General features: G+C 37.2%; 1 protein-coding gene across 5 annotated transcripts in view; it reads left to right on the top strand.

Moving 5' to 3' along the window:
- Positions 1 to 22378, top strand: part of LOC113066039 (arf-GAP with SH3 domain, ANK repeat and PH domain-containing protein 1-like) — a 107323-nt gene continuing 84945 nt past the window's right edge. For 2 of the 5 annotated variants that reach the window (XM_026237619.1, XM_026237618.1), the window contains exon 1: positions 1 to 732. In XM_026237619.1, coding sequence (XP_026093404.1) covers positions 607 to 732 — 126 coding nt within the window. In that variant the 5' untranslated portion in view covers positions 1 to 606. The remainder of the gene's footprint in view (positions 733 to 22378) is intronic. The other 3 variants (XM_026237623.1, XM_026237620.1, XM_026237622.1) reach the window with 2 other exon arrangements.

The raw sequence follows: 22378 nt of genomic DNA, 5'->3' as shown, positions 1-22378 counted from the left end.
CTTGGCAAAATCACGGCGACCGGAGCCAGTGTGAGTGGGTTTAGTGAGAGTAGAGGCATGCGCACAGGGGTAGATGGGTGAATGTAGAGCAGAGCGTGCGAGTGAGTGTGCACGCGGATGTCACACTCCGTGTTGCGCACTTCACACTGAGTGCAGGCTGAGAACGGGTGCTTGACAAACATCAGAGAATGAACGCATGCACAGACATAAATGCATTGGAATAAAATTCGCTAAGAAGCTAGCAGAGTGTTATTCGTAAATTACGTAATCATCACGCGGGGGGAACAGTATGTGGACATTATTTCACGTCGGGTGCTGCTGGAATAGCAACTGAACAACTCTGGTAAACTCTGAGCTTCACGTTCGAATGGCGAGGGGTGAAACAGCTTGCTATCCCAATCCCTGATAGAGCGACTGAACCAAAAAAAAAAAAAAAAAAACTGGTCGTTTTGTTTTCTAGAGGCAGAATCGCATAGCTCGTGCTAGTAGTTTGTTTTGGCATCTCGCGCACAGTTAGCCCACAGTTAGATCTCTACGGGCTCGGATGTTAATTTGATCGCCTGACACACAATTCTATCTATTCACTGGACGAATCCACGCCTTAGGATGCCAGATCAAATATCCGTGTCGGAGTTTCTGTCGGAAACAACAGAGGATTACAACTCTCCCACTACATCCAGCTTCACCACCCGTCTGCAGAGCTGCAGGAATACAGTCAGTGTGTTAGAGGAGGTAGGTGCATGCTTTTCTCATGCAGCACTGCATTAGTGTATTGCATCTGTTTTACACTGATACTTTTCACTAGTACATTGCATCTGTATATATTACTCCCTCTTTGCCTTCATTGAAACCTTGTATTACCATGTTGAATGTTTGTTTATTTTGGTACTTAAAGTTTTTCGTTAATACATGTTTAAAGTGGCTCTTTGCATCGGTACATTGCATCTCGCACGAGAACAGTACATAACATCTACTGCTATTAGTGCATTGTATTAGTTTATTATATGTTTACAGTTATCCATTGCATGTTTACATTTTACATCTTTTGCAGCTGTTTACATTTTGTTCATTGCATCTGTTCATTGCATCTTTTTGGATTTTTCAATTGCATCATCTTTTTACTGTGGCACATCACATTAGTATATTGGATCTATATTAGCATCTGATTACATCTGTGCATTGGATTTAATATCTTTGGTATTTTATATTTGTGCATATTATCTCTTTACAGTGTTGCTTTGCATCAATGCATTGCACCTGTTTACAATGCATCTTATACTAGTAAATTGCATATTTTTACATTGATACTTTGTATCACTACATTGAGTCTATTTAGTTTAATTCATTGCATTTTGGTGGTACTTAAAATTTGTTTATATTAGTGCATTTTTGTATATTATTGCATTGCATTAACAAATTGCATCATTTTACTTTGATACTTATTGCATCTGTTTATATTAGAGCATTACAGTATGTCAGTTAACATTTTTTAATCTGTTTGCACTGGTGTTTGTTTACATGGCTATTCTGAATAAGTACAATAAATCTCTCTCCTTCCCCGTATTTATTTTATGTATTTTTTTTTACACATGGTTTATTAGTATGTTGCATCTCTTCATGTTGTGAGCAACAGTCTGCAGTGTGGGCTGCATTTCTGTTCAGGCAGTTGGTCTGGCTTCTGATTGCACTGATGATTCATTGGGTGTACAACCGTTGAAAGACTTTAAGAGTCATAATTTGGATGGATATGGAAATGGTTGACTTGAATTCATGGTAAAATACCCCTGAGAGCATGCATTTGTGCATGCATCACTATTAAAGGGGTCATATGATGCGATTTCAATTTTTAAAAAAAGCTCTTGGTGCATTCAGCAGATCTGTAAAGCTGCAAAGAATAAAGTCTCAAAATCCAAAGAGATAGGGCTGTGCAATTAATATAGAGCTAACGATTGCGTCATAACCACTTGACTCTCTGTCGCATTACCGTACAGACAGGAGGAGAAGCTCACAGGCAATTAACTTAATATGGCATACTGGCGTTACATTTTAAAATACTATACAAAATAATGAATCAGAATACTTACTCCTGCTCACTCACGCCAAAGAACTCCCCGCTCAAACTCGCCGTCTTTGCAAGATTAACGATGGCAGTTTGCACGCACAGCTACTAGAAGATTTACATCTGTCAGACAGGTTGCTGAGCTTCGTTTGAGTCTGCGCGTCAGAAACGGAAGTGCTAAAAAAACGCTAAAAATGGGCTTCAATTGTCTCACTTGAGTTCCAATTTCGCTGTGTCCATTTCTTTTACTGTCTATGCGTAAAACCTGCGGGAATGACTAATATAATGCGCAATGCAAGCACTATTTAACCGGAGCGAATGAGACATGTGTGAGAGAGAAGGGGTCATTGGAGAGAAGAAAGTGAGAATGTCCGGCTGATGTGATGTTATTGCCTGTGCTGGTGGTAATAAAATGGATCGGCTCGAAATCGCAAGGAAGTAAGACTGATCGACCGGTCACTGATCTGAGCCAATCATGAGGAAAATCAGCGAATTCTGATCACTGGCCTATCGATCGGTAGTTACATCTCTAGGAAATACAATATTGAGATAAATCTATTTTGCGCCCCATTCCGCCCCCTGTTGCAATGTTGCACTTCCGTTCCTTCATAAAAGCCCAATTTCCATGCAAACCGGTAAAATCATGTCATGACATTGGCAAAATAAGACATGCTTGATTTATCAAAGTATTTGTATTAATTGTTTTTAAAAGAGGACTTGCACTGCTCCTCAGGAAGAGATATGCGCTCCGAGATAGTCAGATTTTCCTACCAGGGTTTACTTGCATGTGCCCATTAATATTAAATCCTTTTTCTCATGCAAAGCAACATTTAATGTACATGTATCTGCATTACTGTAATGGTAGGTTTAGGCTTAGGATAGGTGTGGACTTTAATAAAACACAATCCAATAGGTAGAAAAAAATATAGTTGGTTTCCTGTAGGACTGTACCAGAATATTCGATTATTCAAATATTTGTTGGGTGGGTTGGCATTAGATTTTCAATTTTAAGATTTGATCCAAGCTCAGAAAATGGTATTCAGACCAGCCCTAGTTTCCTGAAGCTGTGTATCCCTATAGCTTTAACCACAAATATAATATATAATTACTGTATTTGGATTACTGTAAGGGTAGGTTTAAGGTTGTGGTAGGTGTAGATATTAATAAACCATAATTTTATCTGTAGCATTTTTTCATTATCAAATTGTATTACCCAATGTTTTAATGGGAGGTAGCAAAATCTGACAGGGTAGCACAAATCGACAGAACAACGTAACAGAACACAGACATGTAAAGTCATCTTTTAGCTCAAAGTGCATGCCTAAATGGTCAAATGCACACAAAAATGTCAAAATGCTGCACTTAGTGGTTATTTATGTATACCCTCGTTGGTCATGTAATAAATGAACTTAAATAGTTGAGAATGAAAATTAGCAATTTGGATCTGTGCAGGTCTTAAAGGAACAGCGTGCTATTTTACTTTTGCGACTGTGTGCTTATTAATCAAGCAACAAAAGACAAATTCAAAATCACACACTGCTCTTGAGTAAAGTATTTTTGTTGCTTTAAGAAAAAAAAAGGTTTTATTTTCAGTGAAGACTATGCTGTTTTATTTTACATTTGATTATTCATTTCTGTAGGAGGCTGTAAACTGCTTGAGACTTGCAAAAAACAAACAAAAAGAAAACTTTAAAGGGATACTCCACTATTTTTGAAAAAAGACTCCAACTCCAATTTTCCAACTCCCCTAGAGCTAAGCAACTACACAAACTAGCTGGGGACTATTTTCAGTTGTTGATATAATAATAATAAATAAATAAATAAAACACACTATATGTCTGGGCTGATTAGGGGAGTTAATTTTTTTTTTTTTTTTTTTGTCTTGAGAAAAATGAATACTGTACTGAAAAATGTAGCCTACCTAATATTTATCCAAATGAGTCAATATTGAAACAAATCACAAGCACTGAACTGAATTGGAATCATAAAATTTCTGTAAAGCAATAAAAAAGTATCTTATCAGAAATTGTACCATGTAAACAATATAAATTGTTACTAAACCTAATACAATTCTGCTTGGTTACTAAAATTATTATTATTATTATTTTTTTTTTTATACACACATTGGATATTTAAAAATAAAATATTTAAAATGTATATAATTATCTAACATCTGACTAATTCAAAATTAACCTCAAAACATTAAATGCTAAATAGTGGTTATATATAGGCCTATCTAGCATTACAAAAAAAAGGTAGAAGGTCGTCTCTAAGTGACTGGAAGGTGCATGTATGACGGGCTTGCAAGCTAAATTATCCTCAGAGGGTCTTGTTGTCAATTTGGGACTAATGTTGGATGCTCTAGAATAGCTTAAAGACTTGTCTGAAGCATTACAAAACAGAGAAATTCGTCTCTCAGAAGGTTTAAAAAAAGTTAAACGGCAGGCTGATGCTTTCTTAGCTATGATGGAGACACCAGGCCCTCATTACCAGATTGCCAGTCAGTCAGGCTGTTCAAGATGATGTTTTTAAGGGGATTCCATTGATTTTTATTAGTCTCCCACCAGTTTTCAATCAGAAAAAGTTTTTTCACACATTCAGTTGTAGCATGCAGTCCAGGATGGTCCCAGAGCATGAGGTGGAGCTTTTTGATCAAATAAATGTGTTGTCACCTGACACCTGGCCCTCTCCAGTGCCACTGCTGTATGGAGAACAAGAATTGAGGCAGCTGTGTGATAGTCTGGCAAATAACCTACTGTATTGTCAAACAAGGTTTCAGGGACTACAAGGAAAACCCAAACATGGCAATTAAAGAGGGATTTCTGAAATTAAAACACAGAGTAGATACATTGGCTGTGAGCACAGCTGAATGTGAAAGGGGATTTTCAACGATGAATATTATTGTTTCACCACTGAGAAATCAGCTGAAGATTGTCAATGTGTCCTCTTTGATGTTCGTAAAGTTAGTGGGTCCACCACTCTTACAGATGTGTAACCCAACTCAGTTTGTTAGGAAGTGTTACACTTTAAATACATCGTATTTACTTATTCACATACTACAATTCATGTATTCATCAGCTTCCAAATAGGAGTAAATGCAGGCTCCTCTGGTTTATGCTGTCTTTGTCTACAGGCAGCATGGTCTGCTGACCTCCTTGTCCTTCCTTCCTTCGGTTCTCCACACACGGTTCGGCACGCGCTGGGACCGGGGTTCATCTTAAATCTGACAAAGCATCTGTAATTTGGTTTGCTATAAATAACATGTAAAACAAACTGGGTTCAACTAATATATGTTTCTGTTGATGGGTGCGCATTCTGGATTCCCAGACATTACAACAATAGCGATGAAAAAAAAATAAAAAAAGAAATGAAAAGGAAAAAAAAAAACTGGACAAACCATTCACTCTTGATCAATATGTGAATATGACTTATTCTGGAATATGAGTAGTCATTTATTCTGTGATCATCCGGGTGCTGATGGTGCACACACAGTTGAGACCTGAACAGCACACGTTAAAATGTATTTAAACTAAACTCATTAAAGCTTGGTCAGTTTAAACATTTAAGAGCCAAAGGAAATGAGCTCACGCGCGTAGTGATAAGAATTGTTCATGCGCTCATCTGTGGCGCGCAAACCCGCGCCTCATAACGCGCACGAATATTAAGCTCTCTCTGAAGTAGTATTTAAAATGACAAATTCCCGCAAAGATTTTTGGTAAGTATCCTACAGCAGACATAGCCGGATGAACGTAGGCCTGCTGTATCGGTGCATTCTCTTAAAGTGAGAGTCTTTATATTAATCAAACAGCAACAACAAAGAAATCACTCACTGCTCTTGATTAAAACGGTTTTGTAACTTTAATAAAGAACCATCTTTAATTTATACAGTCAAATATGCAATGCTGTTTTACATTTGATTACTTTTATTCAATTTCTGTACCAAAACTTATGCTAGAACCGAAAAAACAACAACAACTGAAATCACTGTTTATTGTTTGTATCTTTACTCTATTGTATTTATTGTGCTGTTGCTTGTAGTTAGATAGAATATTCTTATTTTTTTTTATTAGAAAGTATAGTTTTTCCATAAACGTAGCACATATCGAACTGTAACGAAAACCGTGACCGTAAAACAAACCGAACCGTGAAAGGGTTGAACCGTGCCACCCCTAATGTACAATACAGTATGTGAAATATGTGTGTGTGTATATATATATATATATGTGTATATGTGTGTGTGTGTGTGTGTGTGTGTGTGTGTATATATATATATATATATATATATATATATATATATATATATATATATATATTACACACATCGCATTACACCAAATACACAAAATAATGTTACTTTTAGCAACATCGTATGACACCTTTAAATGCATATTGGCACAGAATTTTGTTGAGGTTCAGGAACTCTCCAGGGGATGGGACATTCTGTAGTTAAAAGCAAGGAATGTTAACTTAGTTTCGTACTTGTCTTTACTTAGTTTACTTAAAGGCACAATATGTAAGATTTTTTTGTAAGAACCACTTGAACAGTGTTATACATTTAGCTGATGTCCATCATGTCATTGTGTCACCTGCCAATGACATCATGACACCAAAGATGCTTTAATATGTTGTGCATTTTAATAGATTAGTGATGACTGCACAGTGGCATTATAAAACCTCCGCTGCTTTTGAGCCATGTGTCACAATCATTCAGTGACCTCGTTTCACTTTGACGGCTTTCAGCCTCACACTGCTTCATTCTACTACATTAATAGATCATTAGCTCATCCATGACCATGATTATTCCAGAGTCCCGTTGGATTGCATCGGCTGTGGGGATGAAGATGTTTAGGCATATTGCATTATGTATTTTAACAGTGTTGTTCAAAACAATCGTGTAATTTCCTGGTTTTGATATTTTATTTGAGCCAATTATTATTGCCTCAATGTTAGTTTACATATAAATAGTCATACTAAAGCCTGGTTTTCAATTAGGTCTTGTTTGTGTTACTAAAACAATGTGAGATAACTCATATGTAGATTACTTGATTACCAAAATAATAATTAATTACAGCCCTAGATTAGTTAAAATATTTCTGAATACAACTGCATTGTTTTACTTTTTGTAATTAAAAGACAAATATCCTATCACTGAACATTTCTTCAAAATAATGTTAAAATATTGTCACGTTCTAGTGAACCAAGTATCTGTATTTTTCATCTCATGATCTAAGTGTAATGTCACACCCCTAGTGACGATAAGCGGTGATATAGCTCTAATATCCCATGTGGTTTCCAACTATGTATGACTGCTCTAAACAGTGTTTGAATGTTTTGTATGACTGCTCTAAACAATGAATGAGATTTTGTGAAAATGTCAGAATCGCCATGTTTCTATTTTATCCACAGTCAGGCCAATTCTGTAATTTTTCACAACCTAACCTAATGTTTGTCTTATAGAAATAGGTCACCCAAAAATTTACATTCTATCGTTATTTATTTATATATTTTTCAATTAATTTGATTAATGTCAATATCAGACTTTGTTTATCTTACATACATTTTCATCTTTGCATTCATTTTGACAGTTCTGTGTCAAATGATGAATGTCTTTGAAATCTGCTTTGGTCATTATCTCATCACTGGCAGCGCACTGATGTGGCATTTGTCCATGTAGCATGCTGATGTTACAGACGCTTCCAACTTGGTCTGATGCTTTGGTTTATTATGTAATACCCAGTCCACATTAGTGTTGTCACGGTACCAAAATTTCAGTATTCGTTACTGATACCAGTGAAAATCCACAGTTCTCTGCTAAATGCAAAAATATGCTAATTTGAAAAACACTTTTTATCACTAAAAATAAAACCAATTCCATTCTTTATACTTATTTACAATTGTGTTTAAAGTTTTTCTACAAGTAATATAATTATGAAAAACAGTAAACAAGTCTAGAGCCAGAGCTGAGTGACTGCAGGCTAGCAACAACAGAATCAGGAAAACAAATGCTGGCTAGATTGAGAGGGATTGGTAGAGACTGGAGGACATAACACTAGTTAGCTATGCTCCTAGAATGTTAGAAGACTTAACACCTTGTAGCCTACACAATATACAATGTAATACCATGCTTCAACAGTAATGGCACTCAAAAGAGGAGTGCATTTGGTTTCATCTGCAGTGTAAATGTGGCAAACAGAATTTGATCGAGTAGGAGAGAGTGGGAGTGTGGAGGAGGATGTAGGCGAGATCTGGCAGCTAAAGATCCGCTCTTCATCCAGATTGGGCCAGCGATGCACTAACTGCATCTTAGTGTAATATTATACCCTGTGTCCTAATATTTCAGCCAGAGAGAATTATAGTTGAATTACTCATGGCCCTTTCTTTATGGCATTTAAATACATATGCACTGTCACATGATGTTCAGCTCACGTTGGGGGTTCAAAGCGGCTGGATACTAATCCACAAAGACAGTCCTGCACTACAGGAGGCCCCTTGACTGTACAAGCTGCATTTTTTGTCTTCACTGCTAGACCAGTGCAGTAAATCAGGGCTTGTCTAAAGTGTCAAGCATTGAGCGTGACAGTCACTCATTTCAGTCTTTTGTTACGCACTCCCACCACATATTGTTTTTCTCATGCATAAAAAACATTTATAATATATTATAATGCCGCAGCGACCAAACATTTTCTGGGTGCGCCGCTGGCAGGAATCAAGCGTGTCTCTGAGGTCTTAGTCGAGCCTGCCACTTATCAGCCAATCAAAAAAAAAAAAAAAAGAAATAGGCTACACAATAGCCAATCAGAAAATAGTAATATCGTATCTGGGTAAGATTTAACGCAACAACCAATGAAAAAAGCATATTCCGGAATTGTTCACTATCTTCCTCGTTCACCCCAGGGCCGTTGAAATCACTGCAGTGAAACAATAATAAAAGGTTGATGATCAAGCAAGATATCGGAGCAGCTTTCCAGCGGTGGAAAGAACTCAATGAGTGGGAAGGCCTGAAATCAGATGCTGAGATTGCTTTGTTTCTTCTTGATTAGGGTTGGGAATCGTTAGAAATTTTCTGGTTTCGGTTCCAACTTCCAATTCCGGTTCCATTAAAATCACTAAACAACTATTAAAAAAATTGTGGTAAGGAAAAATGCACCATACTCAACTACTTAATGCTCAGTACTGTTTATTACTTACTGTCAACTTAATTTAAAGGTTGGCAATGTCAAAATTCAACAAATATTACAGTAAAAATTTTCAGGTTCCGATTCCAGTTCCATTTAATTTAACAATTATTATGTAATTTATTATTATTATTTTTTTTTTTTTACTATTTTACCTTCATTGAATGTAGTGTTGCTGGAAGGTAGTTGTTAGTCCATCAATCAGCATGTGCTTCAAAGTTGATGTTTTTTACACTATCAATAACATTTTGCTTTTCAAGCAGTAATAAGCTGGTTGGGCAAATAGTCCCTTGAGAGCTGAGACAATTGTTAATTTCCCTAAATGAATGAACTATAAACTGTTATACTTATAACCATGTATACATTAGGGATGGGCGTTTTCCGCAAATATCACATTCAAATATTTGAGCTCACAAAAAACGAATATTCAAATATTCGTTATTTAAATAAATTTTAATGAGACATAGGTTATTTTTCAGCAAAATGTATTGTTTCCATCATTTTTGAACAAGCTTACACACAATAAGCTTGAACATTACACATCGTGTTTTGTAGCTGAAAACCTTTAACAATGCGTGCAAACAAACAAAAGTACAGATAAAAAAATCTGTGAAGCGCTTCGTGTTTTCGTTTCATCACTGAATGGGATCCTCATCTGGTGGAATACATGGCTCCAGTAAGAACTGTTTCCACTCGTCTCGGCTGGACTCTCTGTAATCATCGCTGAAGAACTGGCTCAGCCTTTTCCGATGAGTGGGCATTGCATCCTTTTCATCGTTGGTGACAGCTGCTGAAGCCGCACCACTCACATCAAGGTTTTGTTTTCATCGAGAAACCTGAGATGTTTGTGCCGAGGTAATTTTCACTGCATTCTCCAAGTTAGCGGTGTTTATTCGTTGCTTGAGAGATGCCGCAACAATGTTCTTCAATTCGGTCACTTTCTGTGATTCTCCACGGCATATTTGAAGTACTGTAGAAGACCGCAGTTCTTATTCATTCATTCATTATTTTTTGCTTGCATACATCTTCAAATATGCCGTGGAGAATCACAGAAAGTGACCAATTAGGTTTTATTGTGGACTTTTCTTTTCTTTTTTTTAATTTATCGAATAATTAGAGCAGAACGAATATTCAAATGTTCGACTATCCGTACACACCCCTAGTATACACACTCTCCATAAGGCCCCTATTTTACAAATAATAATGCAGACAGGAGTAGGCATGGGTACCGAAACCCGGTATTAAACTGGCCCCGGGGCTAAATTATGAAAGACCGTAGTATCAGTAAGATCTGACGGTATCGGCTCACGTGTGCTCAAGTTCGTCAAAGGCGCATCTACAACACATCGAGTTCAAAACATCTTAACTTTTCAGAATCCCGCAAGCGCACCGCAGGTCATGTAACTTCCTCACCTTTTTCAGTAACAACGTTGAAAGCTCAGCCAAGATGAAGGAACAGCTGATAGCTGTATGTGGATTTTTAAATTAATTTAGTAGCAGTGCTACTGCAAGCAGTTTTTAGTGCTGCAAATCCATTTATCCATTGCTGAAATTTTTAATACAAAGAGTGACGATGGCAGAGACAGCAAAACGTTTCAAATTGTGGTTATACTTCACTAGAGTTGATGCAGATAATGCTGGTTGTCATAAGTGCAACAAAATTTTTGCATGTAAGAGCGGAGACACAAGCAATCTGTCAAAGCATCTTTCAAAAGTGCATTATGTGCAGACAGAGGAATGCAAAGTTTTCGACTACCTAACACAACACAAAGTAACACAACACAAAGTACCGATAAGAATACCGTTAAAGTACCGGACGGTTAAGCAGTATCGGCGAGAGTAGTAATACCGTTAAAACCTTAACGATACCCATCCCCAGTCAGGAGATGGTGTGATGCAGTGAGTGGTTTCGACATTTTTAAACATTTAAAATGCATGAAAATAAATATTTTCTATCGCTTTGTTTATTACTCTTGAAATTACCTGTACACTAAATAATCGATCCCTCATACTTAAAGGGTTAGTTCGCCCAATTTGCATAAATATGTCATTAATAACTTACCCTCATGTTGTTCCAAACCCGTAAGACCTCCATTTATTTTTGGAGCACAGTTTAAGATATTTTAGATGTAGTCCGAGAGCTCTTAGTCCCTCCATTGAAGCTGTGTTTACAGTATACTGTCCATGTCCAGAAAGTTAATAAAAACATCATCAAAGTATTCCATGTGACATCAGAAGGTCAGTTAGAATTTTTTGAAGCATCGAAAATACATTTTGGTCCAAAAATAGAAAAAACTACGACTTTATTCAGCATTGTCTTCTCTTCCATGTCTGTTGTAAGACAGTACAAAACAAAGCAGTTTGTCATATCCGGTTCGCGAACGAATCATTCGATGTAACCGGATCTTTTTGAAACAGTTCACCAAATCGAACTGAATGCATTAATCCGCAAATTACTTAAACTGTTAACTTTTTAATGTGGCTGACACTCCCTCTGAGTTCAAACAAACCAATATCACGGAGTAATTCATTTACTCAAACAGTACACTGACTAAACTGCTGTGAAGAGAGAACTGAAGATGAACGCCGAGCCAGATAATTAATCGTTCACGAGTCAAGAACCATTTCTGTCAGATGTGTCCGATTAGAGAACCGAGGAACTGATGATACTGCGCATGTGTGATTCAGCGTGAAGCAAACCGACACACAGAGCGTCTGAACTGAACTGATTCTTTTGGTGATTGATTCTGAACTGATTCTGTGCTAATTTTATGAGCCCAGGTAAACCAAGGCTTGCAGTCATCGCCAATGACGTCATTACGTCCAGCGCAAAAGAACCTGTGAACCGTTTTCTTCAACCGGTTTATTGAATCGAACTGTCAGAAAGAACTACTGGTGATCCGAAAACTGATGCAACCAGTTCTTGACTCGTGAACGAGTAATTATCTGGCTTGGCTCTGTGTTCATCTCTCTCTTCACAGCAGTTCAGTCAGTGTACTGTTTGAGTAAATGAATTACTCCGGGATATAGTCCATGTGTTAGTATTTAAAGATGCAGGGTGATGTTTCTGTTATTCGGTTTGTGACATCCTTTACGGGAAACTCTGAATCATCAGAACACCGGCACAAGGCTGCTCACAATGCTTGGTCACATGTCGCACCAGAACTGTTTTCGGAACCGAAACTTAGAAATTGCTCACAGTTCTGGTTCTTTAAAAAAAAAAAAAAAAAACAGAACCAGTTCGGAATAAGAACTGGTTCTCGATTCCCAACCCTATTCTTGATAGGTGAGTTATGTTGCTTTTACTTTTTCACACAACTTTTCTGTGTTGGCTTTTGCTTGAATATGCTGCGGCCGGCAGGCATAGAAGATTCCACCATCTTCACTGCCAGGGTTGTGTATGTATGTGTGGGCGGAGTTATCAAAACTGCTAGGTCCTGTTGGGGTATGGCCGATTTTTGTTTTGGTTCAAATTAGAGCTGAAACAACGAATCGATTTAATCGATTAAAATCGATTATTAAAATAGTTGTCAACTAATTTAGTAATCGATTCGTCGCTAAATAAATTTGATTTGCCATAAGCGGCTCATTTCGTGCATATTTCAAATCTGCGGTGACCAAAGTGTGGCAGTAATGAGCCACCGGAGGTTTTACTCGGCCAGTACAGCAGGTGAAGTAGCGAATAGCCAATAGCTGGCCTCGTTTTATGTCACGTGCTTCCCGAACAGTGTCTCTGCAGCATTCAGCGGGAAGTGGGAGTACTTTACTTTGAGCCTTTAAAATGAAGAGTAACCTGTAAACTCTGCACTACTGAACTGTTTAAGGGGCCGTTCACATGTGCTCCAACGACGCGTCGACGTCATTGAGTACGTCGACTACAAAAATATATCGACGTGCGTGAAATGCGTCAACGCGTCACACTGTTTGTTAACATCTCGCGTAATGGCATACTGGGAATGGAGAAAGTTGCATTCTATCACAAATACAGAGACCACAGTTATCAAAAGTATGGGGATACTTTAAACAGAGGCCAAATATAATGGCCCGTGGTTCCCTTTGCAAAACCGATATGGTGTACCACGGCAGCACAACTGCGATGCGTGAGCACCTCAGAGGAAAACATTTTGGTGCTCTCCGGTGTTACGGTTTAACTGGTTACCGTGTGATCTGGTGACCAACTTCCTGGTTCAGGTCTGATATTCTTGCGCTTGCAGCATTCTGAAAAGTTTAGATGTTTTTAACTCTACGCGGTGCGGACTTGCCTGGAAAAAACGAGCGCGTCGCTTCCATTATGAGCATGTTTCTCTCGCGCCTACATTGGAAATAACGAACTTGAGCATGCAAAAGACGTGATATGTGAACGGTCCCTTAAAAGACAATGGTCACAAACCACCGAGCTATCCCGAATCAGCTCCAGATTTCTGGAAACCATGCTAAACCATAGCAGAACCCTGACTACATTTTATGGTTTGTGATGCTAAAGAACATTTCATGACGTCTCAGACAACTGTAAATTTATGGCTACTGTGGTTTAATTATAAACGCTATCATAAGTTCATATTTACGACAGTAAAATAATTTTCTTTGCCTCTTTATTATTTTATACTGTAAAAACTTCAACCACATTGGTTGAAATTGAATAAAGTTTGAAATATTATATTAGAAGTTGTACTTATATATATGTTTTTAAAGTAATCTGAAGGATTCATTAGCTAATTAAAAAAAGAACATTAGATTAATTATTTATTGTAATAAAAATAATCGTTAGATTAGTTGACAGAAAAAATAATCGTTAGTTTAGTCGACAGAAAAAATAATCGTTAGTTGCAGCTCTCTAATTGATGGCCTCTGACACTGTTAATACCAGATGGAATTCCAGCTTTCACCCAGAATTGTGGCGCTGAACCTGTAAAAGGGATAACAGGAAATTGTTGCATTTTAGAATAGATTACAGAACGAACTCTTCACTGAGAATTAGGGCTGTCACTTTTGTGAAAAAATCATTTTCGATTTTTAAGACATAAGTGTTCATTGAATCGATTGTAAAATCGATTTTTCCATGTCTAAAAAAAAGACGTTTCCTTTTTCAACGTCAAATAACGGACGGTCGTAAAGAGAGCACTGGAAACGCACAACTCATCGATATTTCTTATTTATTAGCATGAAGTTTCGTGCAGCATAACATACAGCAACAAGAGTGCAACATTCTCTAGAAAAATATATATGCAGAGGGGATGGCTGCCATAACAAAAGAAAAACATCACTGCAGGCTTCAACCCGGCTGCATTTATGATTCAGGCAAAAATCTCCAAGATTATTTTAAATGATGCAATCCATTTCAAACAACTGTTCAAAAAGAAAACGCGCTCCGAACGCACTGATTTCCCAGGGACACTCAGGTACAGCTGCGCAAGGTGGGGGTATCTCTGCTAATTTTCCACCACAAAAGCCGGTCGCTGTCAGATTGCAACGGTCCTTTTCATAACACATAATCTCCTTTAACTAGATGTGCGAATGAGGCGAATTCGCGTCTACCGCATCGCAAGACCTCCAGACGCGCGTAAATGAGTCTTTACATTGACTTAACAATGAAATCATTCACGCCAGATGCTCTATTCGCGTTTGGTGTGAACGCAGAGAAGTTGCTTTCGACGTCACTGGGTCTTATAGGCACGTAAAATTGCTGGTATTTTCTGTCTAGCTTTCGCAAGTCATACTGCACTTTGGGAATTCTTTATTTTCTTTTTCTGCTTGTTTATGAGTTTTGTTACATCAATTTTTTTTTTAATTGTTTAATTATTTTAAAATTAATAGTGTACTTATTTGGTTAAAATCAATTCCCTATTTTCCTTTTCGAAACTTTTTTGGGTTTGTCTGATCGATTGTGCAATCAATTTTCGAACTAAAAGTGACAGCCCTACTGAGAATTATGATTGCCTCTTGGTACCTAGGATACATTTTTTTATGTTTTTCTTTTTACTCATGCGTCAACCTTGCTTGACAGTAAATAGTTGGTTTGAGAGTTTGGTTGTGGACAAAAGGGGAAAAAACATAAATGTGATTTTCTGTTTTGGATCTCTTCTATATGAATTTATTAAAAAATACATACACATACAAAAATACACACATGCTGTTCAGTATCTTTTCTATATTGAACTAGTTTTAATTTCTGTATTAAAATAAGTTTTTAAATTTTTGGGGGAGTAAAGAAAAAAGTTTTAGTGATGCAGCTGTCCCTTTATAAAAAGTAAAAGCCTACAAAATTGAAATATTAAAAACAAAAATATTTTATATATGCTATTATTTGTTTAATTTAATATTTTATATGTAAATAAATATATTTATAGTAATAAAGTTCATATGGCTGTAGCTTTTGAATATTTTAGTAATCGAGTATTCTACCAAAAATTCCATTGATTAATTGGATAAAATGTATTTTTGCCTAACTATATTGACGCGATGTTGATGTGCGCATGCGCAGTAAACCCGGGTAGGAAAATCTGACGGGTAGGATGAAATGTCATCGGAATTTTCTTTTGACGGGTTGACGTACCTTTACAGTTCTGTGTATGTGATGTGACGCTAGTTTTACTTAAATCAAATGATCAAATGCTCATGAAGTGACTGTCAGAGCAGTTCTGAAGATGTTGTTCATGTGTTCACGTCCTTATTTAGTGAGACAGCAGACGCTGAAATCACCGCGAGAGTCACGCGCGCTTCAGTGTGTGTGATAAAGGAAGACGCGCTTCTGCTCCATTCATTAACAGAGACACACAGAACATGGAGGATTTATATTTAAATAGACTGTTCCGGCTTAATATTTACAGATATTAGTCCATATCTTGATTTGATGTAAGTGCAACAACCAATTTTTGATTAATTAATTAATAATTTTGCAAATTCCGTGCCATTCCACGTTAAACTGTAAATTCAGTTTTTATGACTGGACTCCGTGAATCCCTCTGCATTTTCTGCATCGCGGAAATCAAAGGGCCCTAGTTGTGGTATGCCAGCTATATCTTGCAATGGACTCACACCTCGACGTTCTCTTTACGTTTGCCCGCTCCCTCAAATCAAAACACTGCTGACTCCTTGCAGTATGTGATTTCGGATGCAATGCTTGTGTCTCCTTCTGCTTTGTGGGTGATGTAAATGCGTTGTGTCACATAAAAAAAAACAAATCATTGTGAAAGAACCTGATGTGAGATCTAAAATAAATTAAAAGAGGCTTCGAGGCAGAGGAATTTGCCTCGATCATTTTTTTGTAATCGAGTTACTCAAGTTAGTCTAGGAATCGTTTCAGCCCTACAAGTTCATATATTTTATAAAAGTTCTTACCAATTACACTCCAATGAATGCAATGGCCAATCAGAGGTGTTCAGATTAGTCATCAGTCAAGTCAAGTATAGAGTCAAACAGGAAAATAGAGTCATCTTTCAGCTGAAGTCAGTTCATTGATGATTTAGTGATGTCATCATTCAGTTCAGTTATTTTCCAATAGTGTCTGTGCAATTAGGCGGAAGTCCCCAACTAAGCAAGCCAGAGGCAAAAGTGGCAAGGAACCAGAACTCCATCATTGACAGAAATGGAGAACCTTGCGAGAAACCAGGCTCAGTCGAGGGGCCAGTTCTCCTCTGTCCAGATGAAACCAGTACGGTGTGATTTAATTCCAGGCACAGGTGCAGAGGACTGGTCTGGTTCTTGTGGTTTTGTGTCGATGGTTGTCGATGTGATGAGTAGGGTTGTGCCGATAGACGATAGTATCGTGTATCGATGATATTAAGAGATATCGATGTAAGCCAATGTCTCTGTCGATAGTCAAGACGATATTAGGCTCATTCTCCTATTAATGTATAAAATAATAATAATAATAATAATAATAATAACTTTATTGCAATAAAATATACAATACAAATTGTGCGCTTTTCAGGGCTGCGGACACAGGACCGATAGGCTATTCATTCCTTAAACTTGTTAATTAGTTCCTTTGACTTATTAATTTGTAGCAACTGTCCATGTTTCATGAATTTTGTTCCCTAAATAACCCATGATTTAACTGAAATAAGGGAACAAATTAATAAATTGAAGGAATTCTTACTCTTTCATTTCCCTTCCCATGTTTACCACAGTAAGAGATGCGAAAACGGTGATTAAAAGTGAAAGATAAAAAAATAAACCTGCAAAATTAGAGGGTTAGACTGAAGATTTGGGAAAAGAAACAATGCCTAAATGTTATTGAATTAGTGGAAATTAGTGACCAACCGCCAAACCGGAACAAAGCCACATAAATGAAGGCTATAAACTAGTGTTGGGCGATATGGTCATTTTTCAAATCATCATATCGTCAGCCCATGAGATCGGCGATACACGATATTATCGTGCATGGGTGGAGCAAGAGAGAGACTCATTGTTCTTGTCATAGCATAACTATTTGGTGTTTTAAACCACGAAGGTGCAGTGAGAGAGCATATGGAATTAACAATAATCTTAAAATATACTTTCAAACATCCTGATAAAGTAACATTAAATATTAAAATGCTGTATTTAAAACAGCTAGTTCATATATAGTCAGATGCAACTGTCATATTGTGCGCCCTGTGACAAATTTGATGCATCTGCGCTCGGAAGTCATCAGTTTAAGGCCCAATCCCAATTCTACCCCTTAGCCCTTCCCCTTTCCCCTACCCCTCCGTTTCGCGCGTTCACGTGAAGGGGTAGGGCTGTCTCGATTCTCTTTTGGTTGGAGGGGTAGGGGTAGGGGGAAGAGCCGTATAGCCGTTCAAACAAAGATTTTTCGGGAACACACTTCAAACGAAGGGGTATGAATTATCTTGGCAACATGGCTGCTACAGTGAACAAAAAGACACATAAATGTAAGCTTTTTTGGCATAAATAAAGATTTTAACGAAAAGTAATCATTTGTTTTATGTTACATTTAATTGTGAGTTCATATTAATGTTACTCAAAGAAATGTTTGCAAAAAAATCGCTAATATTTGCTAACGTCATATCATTACAGACTGCATGATAGTGCCACAGCACATTTCTGATCAGGGCAATAACTGCCATAGACATTGATGGGGACTATTCCCCCCCAATAATTAGAAATCACTAAACCATTTTCTCAAATATTGCCTATTCAAGAGAGAGAGAGAGAGAGAGAGAGAGAGAGAGAGAGAGAGAGAGAGAAAGAGAGAAAGAGAAATGGAAGTTGCATGTATTCGCATCTGTTCGTTTATCATTTTATTGTGAGTTTACTCAAAAACAGCGATTGTAAAATATTGGAAAATATAATGTTACGATTCAGTATTTAAACTGTGTTTAATAAAAATCGTGGGGCAGCGTTGACAAGTTTATTTTCTCCTGGATGTATGAGCTGCATGAATTCCGATATGTGTGTGTGTCAGCGCATTAATACAGAACGATAATTAAAGGCTCTGATGCACACCAGCACACCAGTATATGTATTGTAAGAGCTAGACGATGAATGATGGCGTGTGCCGTCATGGTAGTGGTGTCCCAATCCTTAAGGGAATATTTTCTCCCCTACCACTTGACACTCTGTTTCAAGGGACAGGGGGAAGAGGTAGGTGAAGGGGTATGAAATAGAATTGGGATTGGGCCTAAATGTGCTGCAAAATCAGTCAATGGTGTAAATCAATAGTAGATTTAATTTAAAGTCAAACAGTTTAACACTAATATTGGACATAAACAAACATGTTAAATATAAAGTATTCAAAACAGATAAGTTCATATATTAGTATATATAAGTTCGCTCTGGCGCTTTGTTATTATTTTGTCTTTACTTTATTTGTAATGCCAAGAGAGTTAATCTCTCATGTATGAGAAGAGCTCGTTCCCGTGTACCAGCCATTAAATGTGTGGGACACCAACTCCTGGTTTTCTATCTTTTTCATTTCATGGATTTAAGGAGTTATCCGAGTCAAAGCATGACAACTTATTCACCGACTTCAGGCTCTAATCCTCTTTTGTGCACGCGTGTGTGTGAAATGCGGTGCTGAAGTGAAATAACTGGGCAGTTTGATGGCTGAATTCCAATAGGACACCCAATAAAATAATAATAGTCTTGCCATAATCAGAGTTTAGAATTTGTGAATATTTAATTGCTGGATTCAAAACGGCAATTAATAGGCAATGTGACCGACACTGACCTTACGCTTTCCCGGAGCATTCAATGATGTCACTAAACGGTGACTCCACAACAAGCATCGTTCACAAGTTTCTGCATGCCGGTGTTCTGTCGATCTGTCCTACGCTGTCAGATTTTCCTACCTCCCACTAAAACAGTGGGTAGTACAATTCCACAACGAAAAATGATACTTTAAAGTTATGTTTAATTAACGTCTACACCTACCACAACCCTAATCATACCCTTACAGTACTGCAAATACAGTAATTATGTGTTATATTCGCGGTTGTAGCTAAAAGGGATACAGTTACAGGAAACCAACAATAAATATTATTTTCTACCAATTAGATTGCGTTTTTATTAAAGTCTTTATTAAAGTACACCTACACCTACCCCAAACCTAAACCTACCCTTACAGTAATGCACATACATTAAATATCGTTGTTTAGCATGAGACAAAGGACGCGATATTAATGTGCGCGTGCGAAGTAAACCCGGGTAGGAAAATCTGACAGGGTAGGATAAAATGTCAGGACACCGGAGCTACATAAGTTCACAGAAAGAAAAGGATGACAACGCACATTCTGTTTGTTTGCTTTATTTTACAAGAGCACAAATCTTCTGTTTTTATTGTGAGTGTGCACAAATGAAAGTAAACACTTTCACGGAAAAGTAATTTAACTTTTAATTATTTTATTTTTTATGTCTCTGCTGTTTCGATCATGCCGGAGCCTGGTGCACATGTATTCCAGCAATTCAAACTTACATCGCAGTCTGTTCATTATCAAAATAAAATAGTAAACTAAGCATTTAAAAGGTTACACTAGTCAGTTTAAATAGACCGTAGTGTATACCTGTTCACTTTGCTGTTATGCCAAGGATGTTTTTGCTCATATGAAGAGGATCATCTTTTTCATCTATATGCGAATGCATGTAAAGTACAAGCCTAGTTTACATTATAAATAATAGTTTAACATTCAAATAGATTGAGAGTATGGAAACATTTGGATTCGTGCTGAATGAGACACGAGCAATAACCTCCACATAAGTCTAGACAAAGCCGCGCTCGCTCATCCTTTTTGTACAGACTTGTAGTACCAAAGTAGTAACAACACTATATTTCGGTAGCTGCTGTTTGAATATCTGAGGAAATTGCAAGCATTGGGAGAAGTCATGGCCTAATTGTTAGATATTCGGACTCGTAATCCAAAGGTTGTGAGTTTAAGTCTCGGGCTGGCAGGAATTACTGTGTGTGTGCACTTTGGATGGGTTAGATGGGGGACAAGGGACAGCTCTCTCTATCTCTCTCTCTCTCTTTAATTATTTATTAATCATTTATTTATTTATTTTCAGCAGAGTCATTCTCCTGTGTGTTTACAGGTAAATTATGCAGAGGTACAGAGTGAATATTTAATGGTGTAACTTGAGGGCTGGAACATGCCCACGTGGGATCCATCAGCACCTCCACTGCATCAGTCTAAATTAGCAAGGAGACATTTAATTGTTTAGCAATAAACTGGTGTTTTCTGTATTGCTGTTGAGATGAAGTTGACGATGCAGACTCGCCATGAACGCCAGAGAGAAATTACATAATCAGAGAGTAGCCTATTAATTTTGGTTTTAATATTTTCGTTTAAAAGTAGACATTTCAAGCTTTCTGTAATTCAGTCAAATTCAATTCAAGTTTATTTGTATAACGCTTTTTACAATACAAATCGTTACAAAGCAACTTTACAGAAAATTATGTTTCTACAATATTTAGTAGTAGCTTATGGTGGTGACTGTCAGTTTGTGCACGTTTGACTGGATTTTTTGAAAAAATTAATACGAGACTTAGTCAGCCAGATGATGAAAATTATTAATATTAGTAATTAATAATTATTATATGATGCAGTCACACTTGTAGCTAAATTTTTTAGTTCTGTTTGTTGATTCAGGGTTAGCATCATCTGAGGTCCTCTGAGGGTCAGCATCATCCCTTCTCAGGTGTTCTGGATCCAGACTGGAGGGAAAACATAGAAACAAAATAGAGACATCATTAGCATAGCTGCTGATCCAACAAAGTAAAATTAGTTTAACCCAAGTTAATGAATAAAATGCACATTTGTTCAGATGCAACTACACTCACAATTTAAGAGATACATTATTTGAATGCTTGGCGAAAGAGATGCATTTTTAATCTAGATTTAAACAGAGAGAGTGTGTCTGAACCCCGAACATTATCAGGAAGGCTATTCCAGAGTTTGGGAGCCAAATGTGAGAAAGCTCTACCTCCTTTAGTGGACTATGCTATCCTAGGAACTACCAAAAGTCCAGCATTTTGTGACCTTAGGGTGTGTGATGGGTTGTAGCGTGGTAGAAAGCTAGTTAGGTACGCAGGAGCTAAACCATTTAGGGCCTTATAGGTAAGTAATGATAATTTGTAACTGATACGGAACTTAATAGGTAGCCAGTGCAGAGACTGTAAAATTGGGGTAATATGATCATATTTTCTTGACCTCGTAAGGACTCTAGCTGCTGCATTTTGGACTACCTGTAGCTTGTTTATTGACGAAGAAGGACAACCACCTAGAAGTGCATTACAATAGTCCAGTCTAGAGGTCATAAATGCATGAACTAGCTTTTCTGCATCAGAAACAGATAACATGTTTCGTAGCTTGGCAATGTTTCTAAGATGGAATAATGCAGTTTTTGTAACATTGGAAACATGATTTTCAAAAGACAAATTGCTGTCTAATATAACACCCAGATTTCTGACTGTAGAGGAAGTAACAGTACATCGGTCTAGTTGCAGATTGTAATCTATAAGATTCTGTGTAGTGTTTTTTGGTCCAATAATTAATATCTCTTATCCAAATTTAATTGAAGAAAATTATTTGTCATCCAATCTTTTACATTTTTAACACAATCTGTTAGCTTAGATAATTGAGAAGTTTCATCTGGTCTCGTTGAGATATATAGCTGAGTATCATCAGCATAACAGTGGAAGCTAATA

The sequence above is a fragment of the Carassius auratus genome, chromosome 49 (assembly GCF_003368295.1).
Source record: "Carassius auratus strain Wakin chromosome 49, ASM336829v1, whole genome shotgun sequence".
Taxonomy (NCBI): Eukaryota; Metazoa; Chordata; class Actinopteri; order Cypriniformes; family Cyprinidae; genus Carassius; species Carassius auratus.
This window is presented reverse-complemented; position numbering and strand designations above follow the sequence as displayed.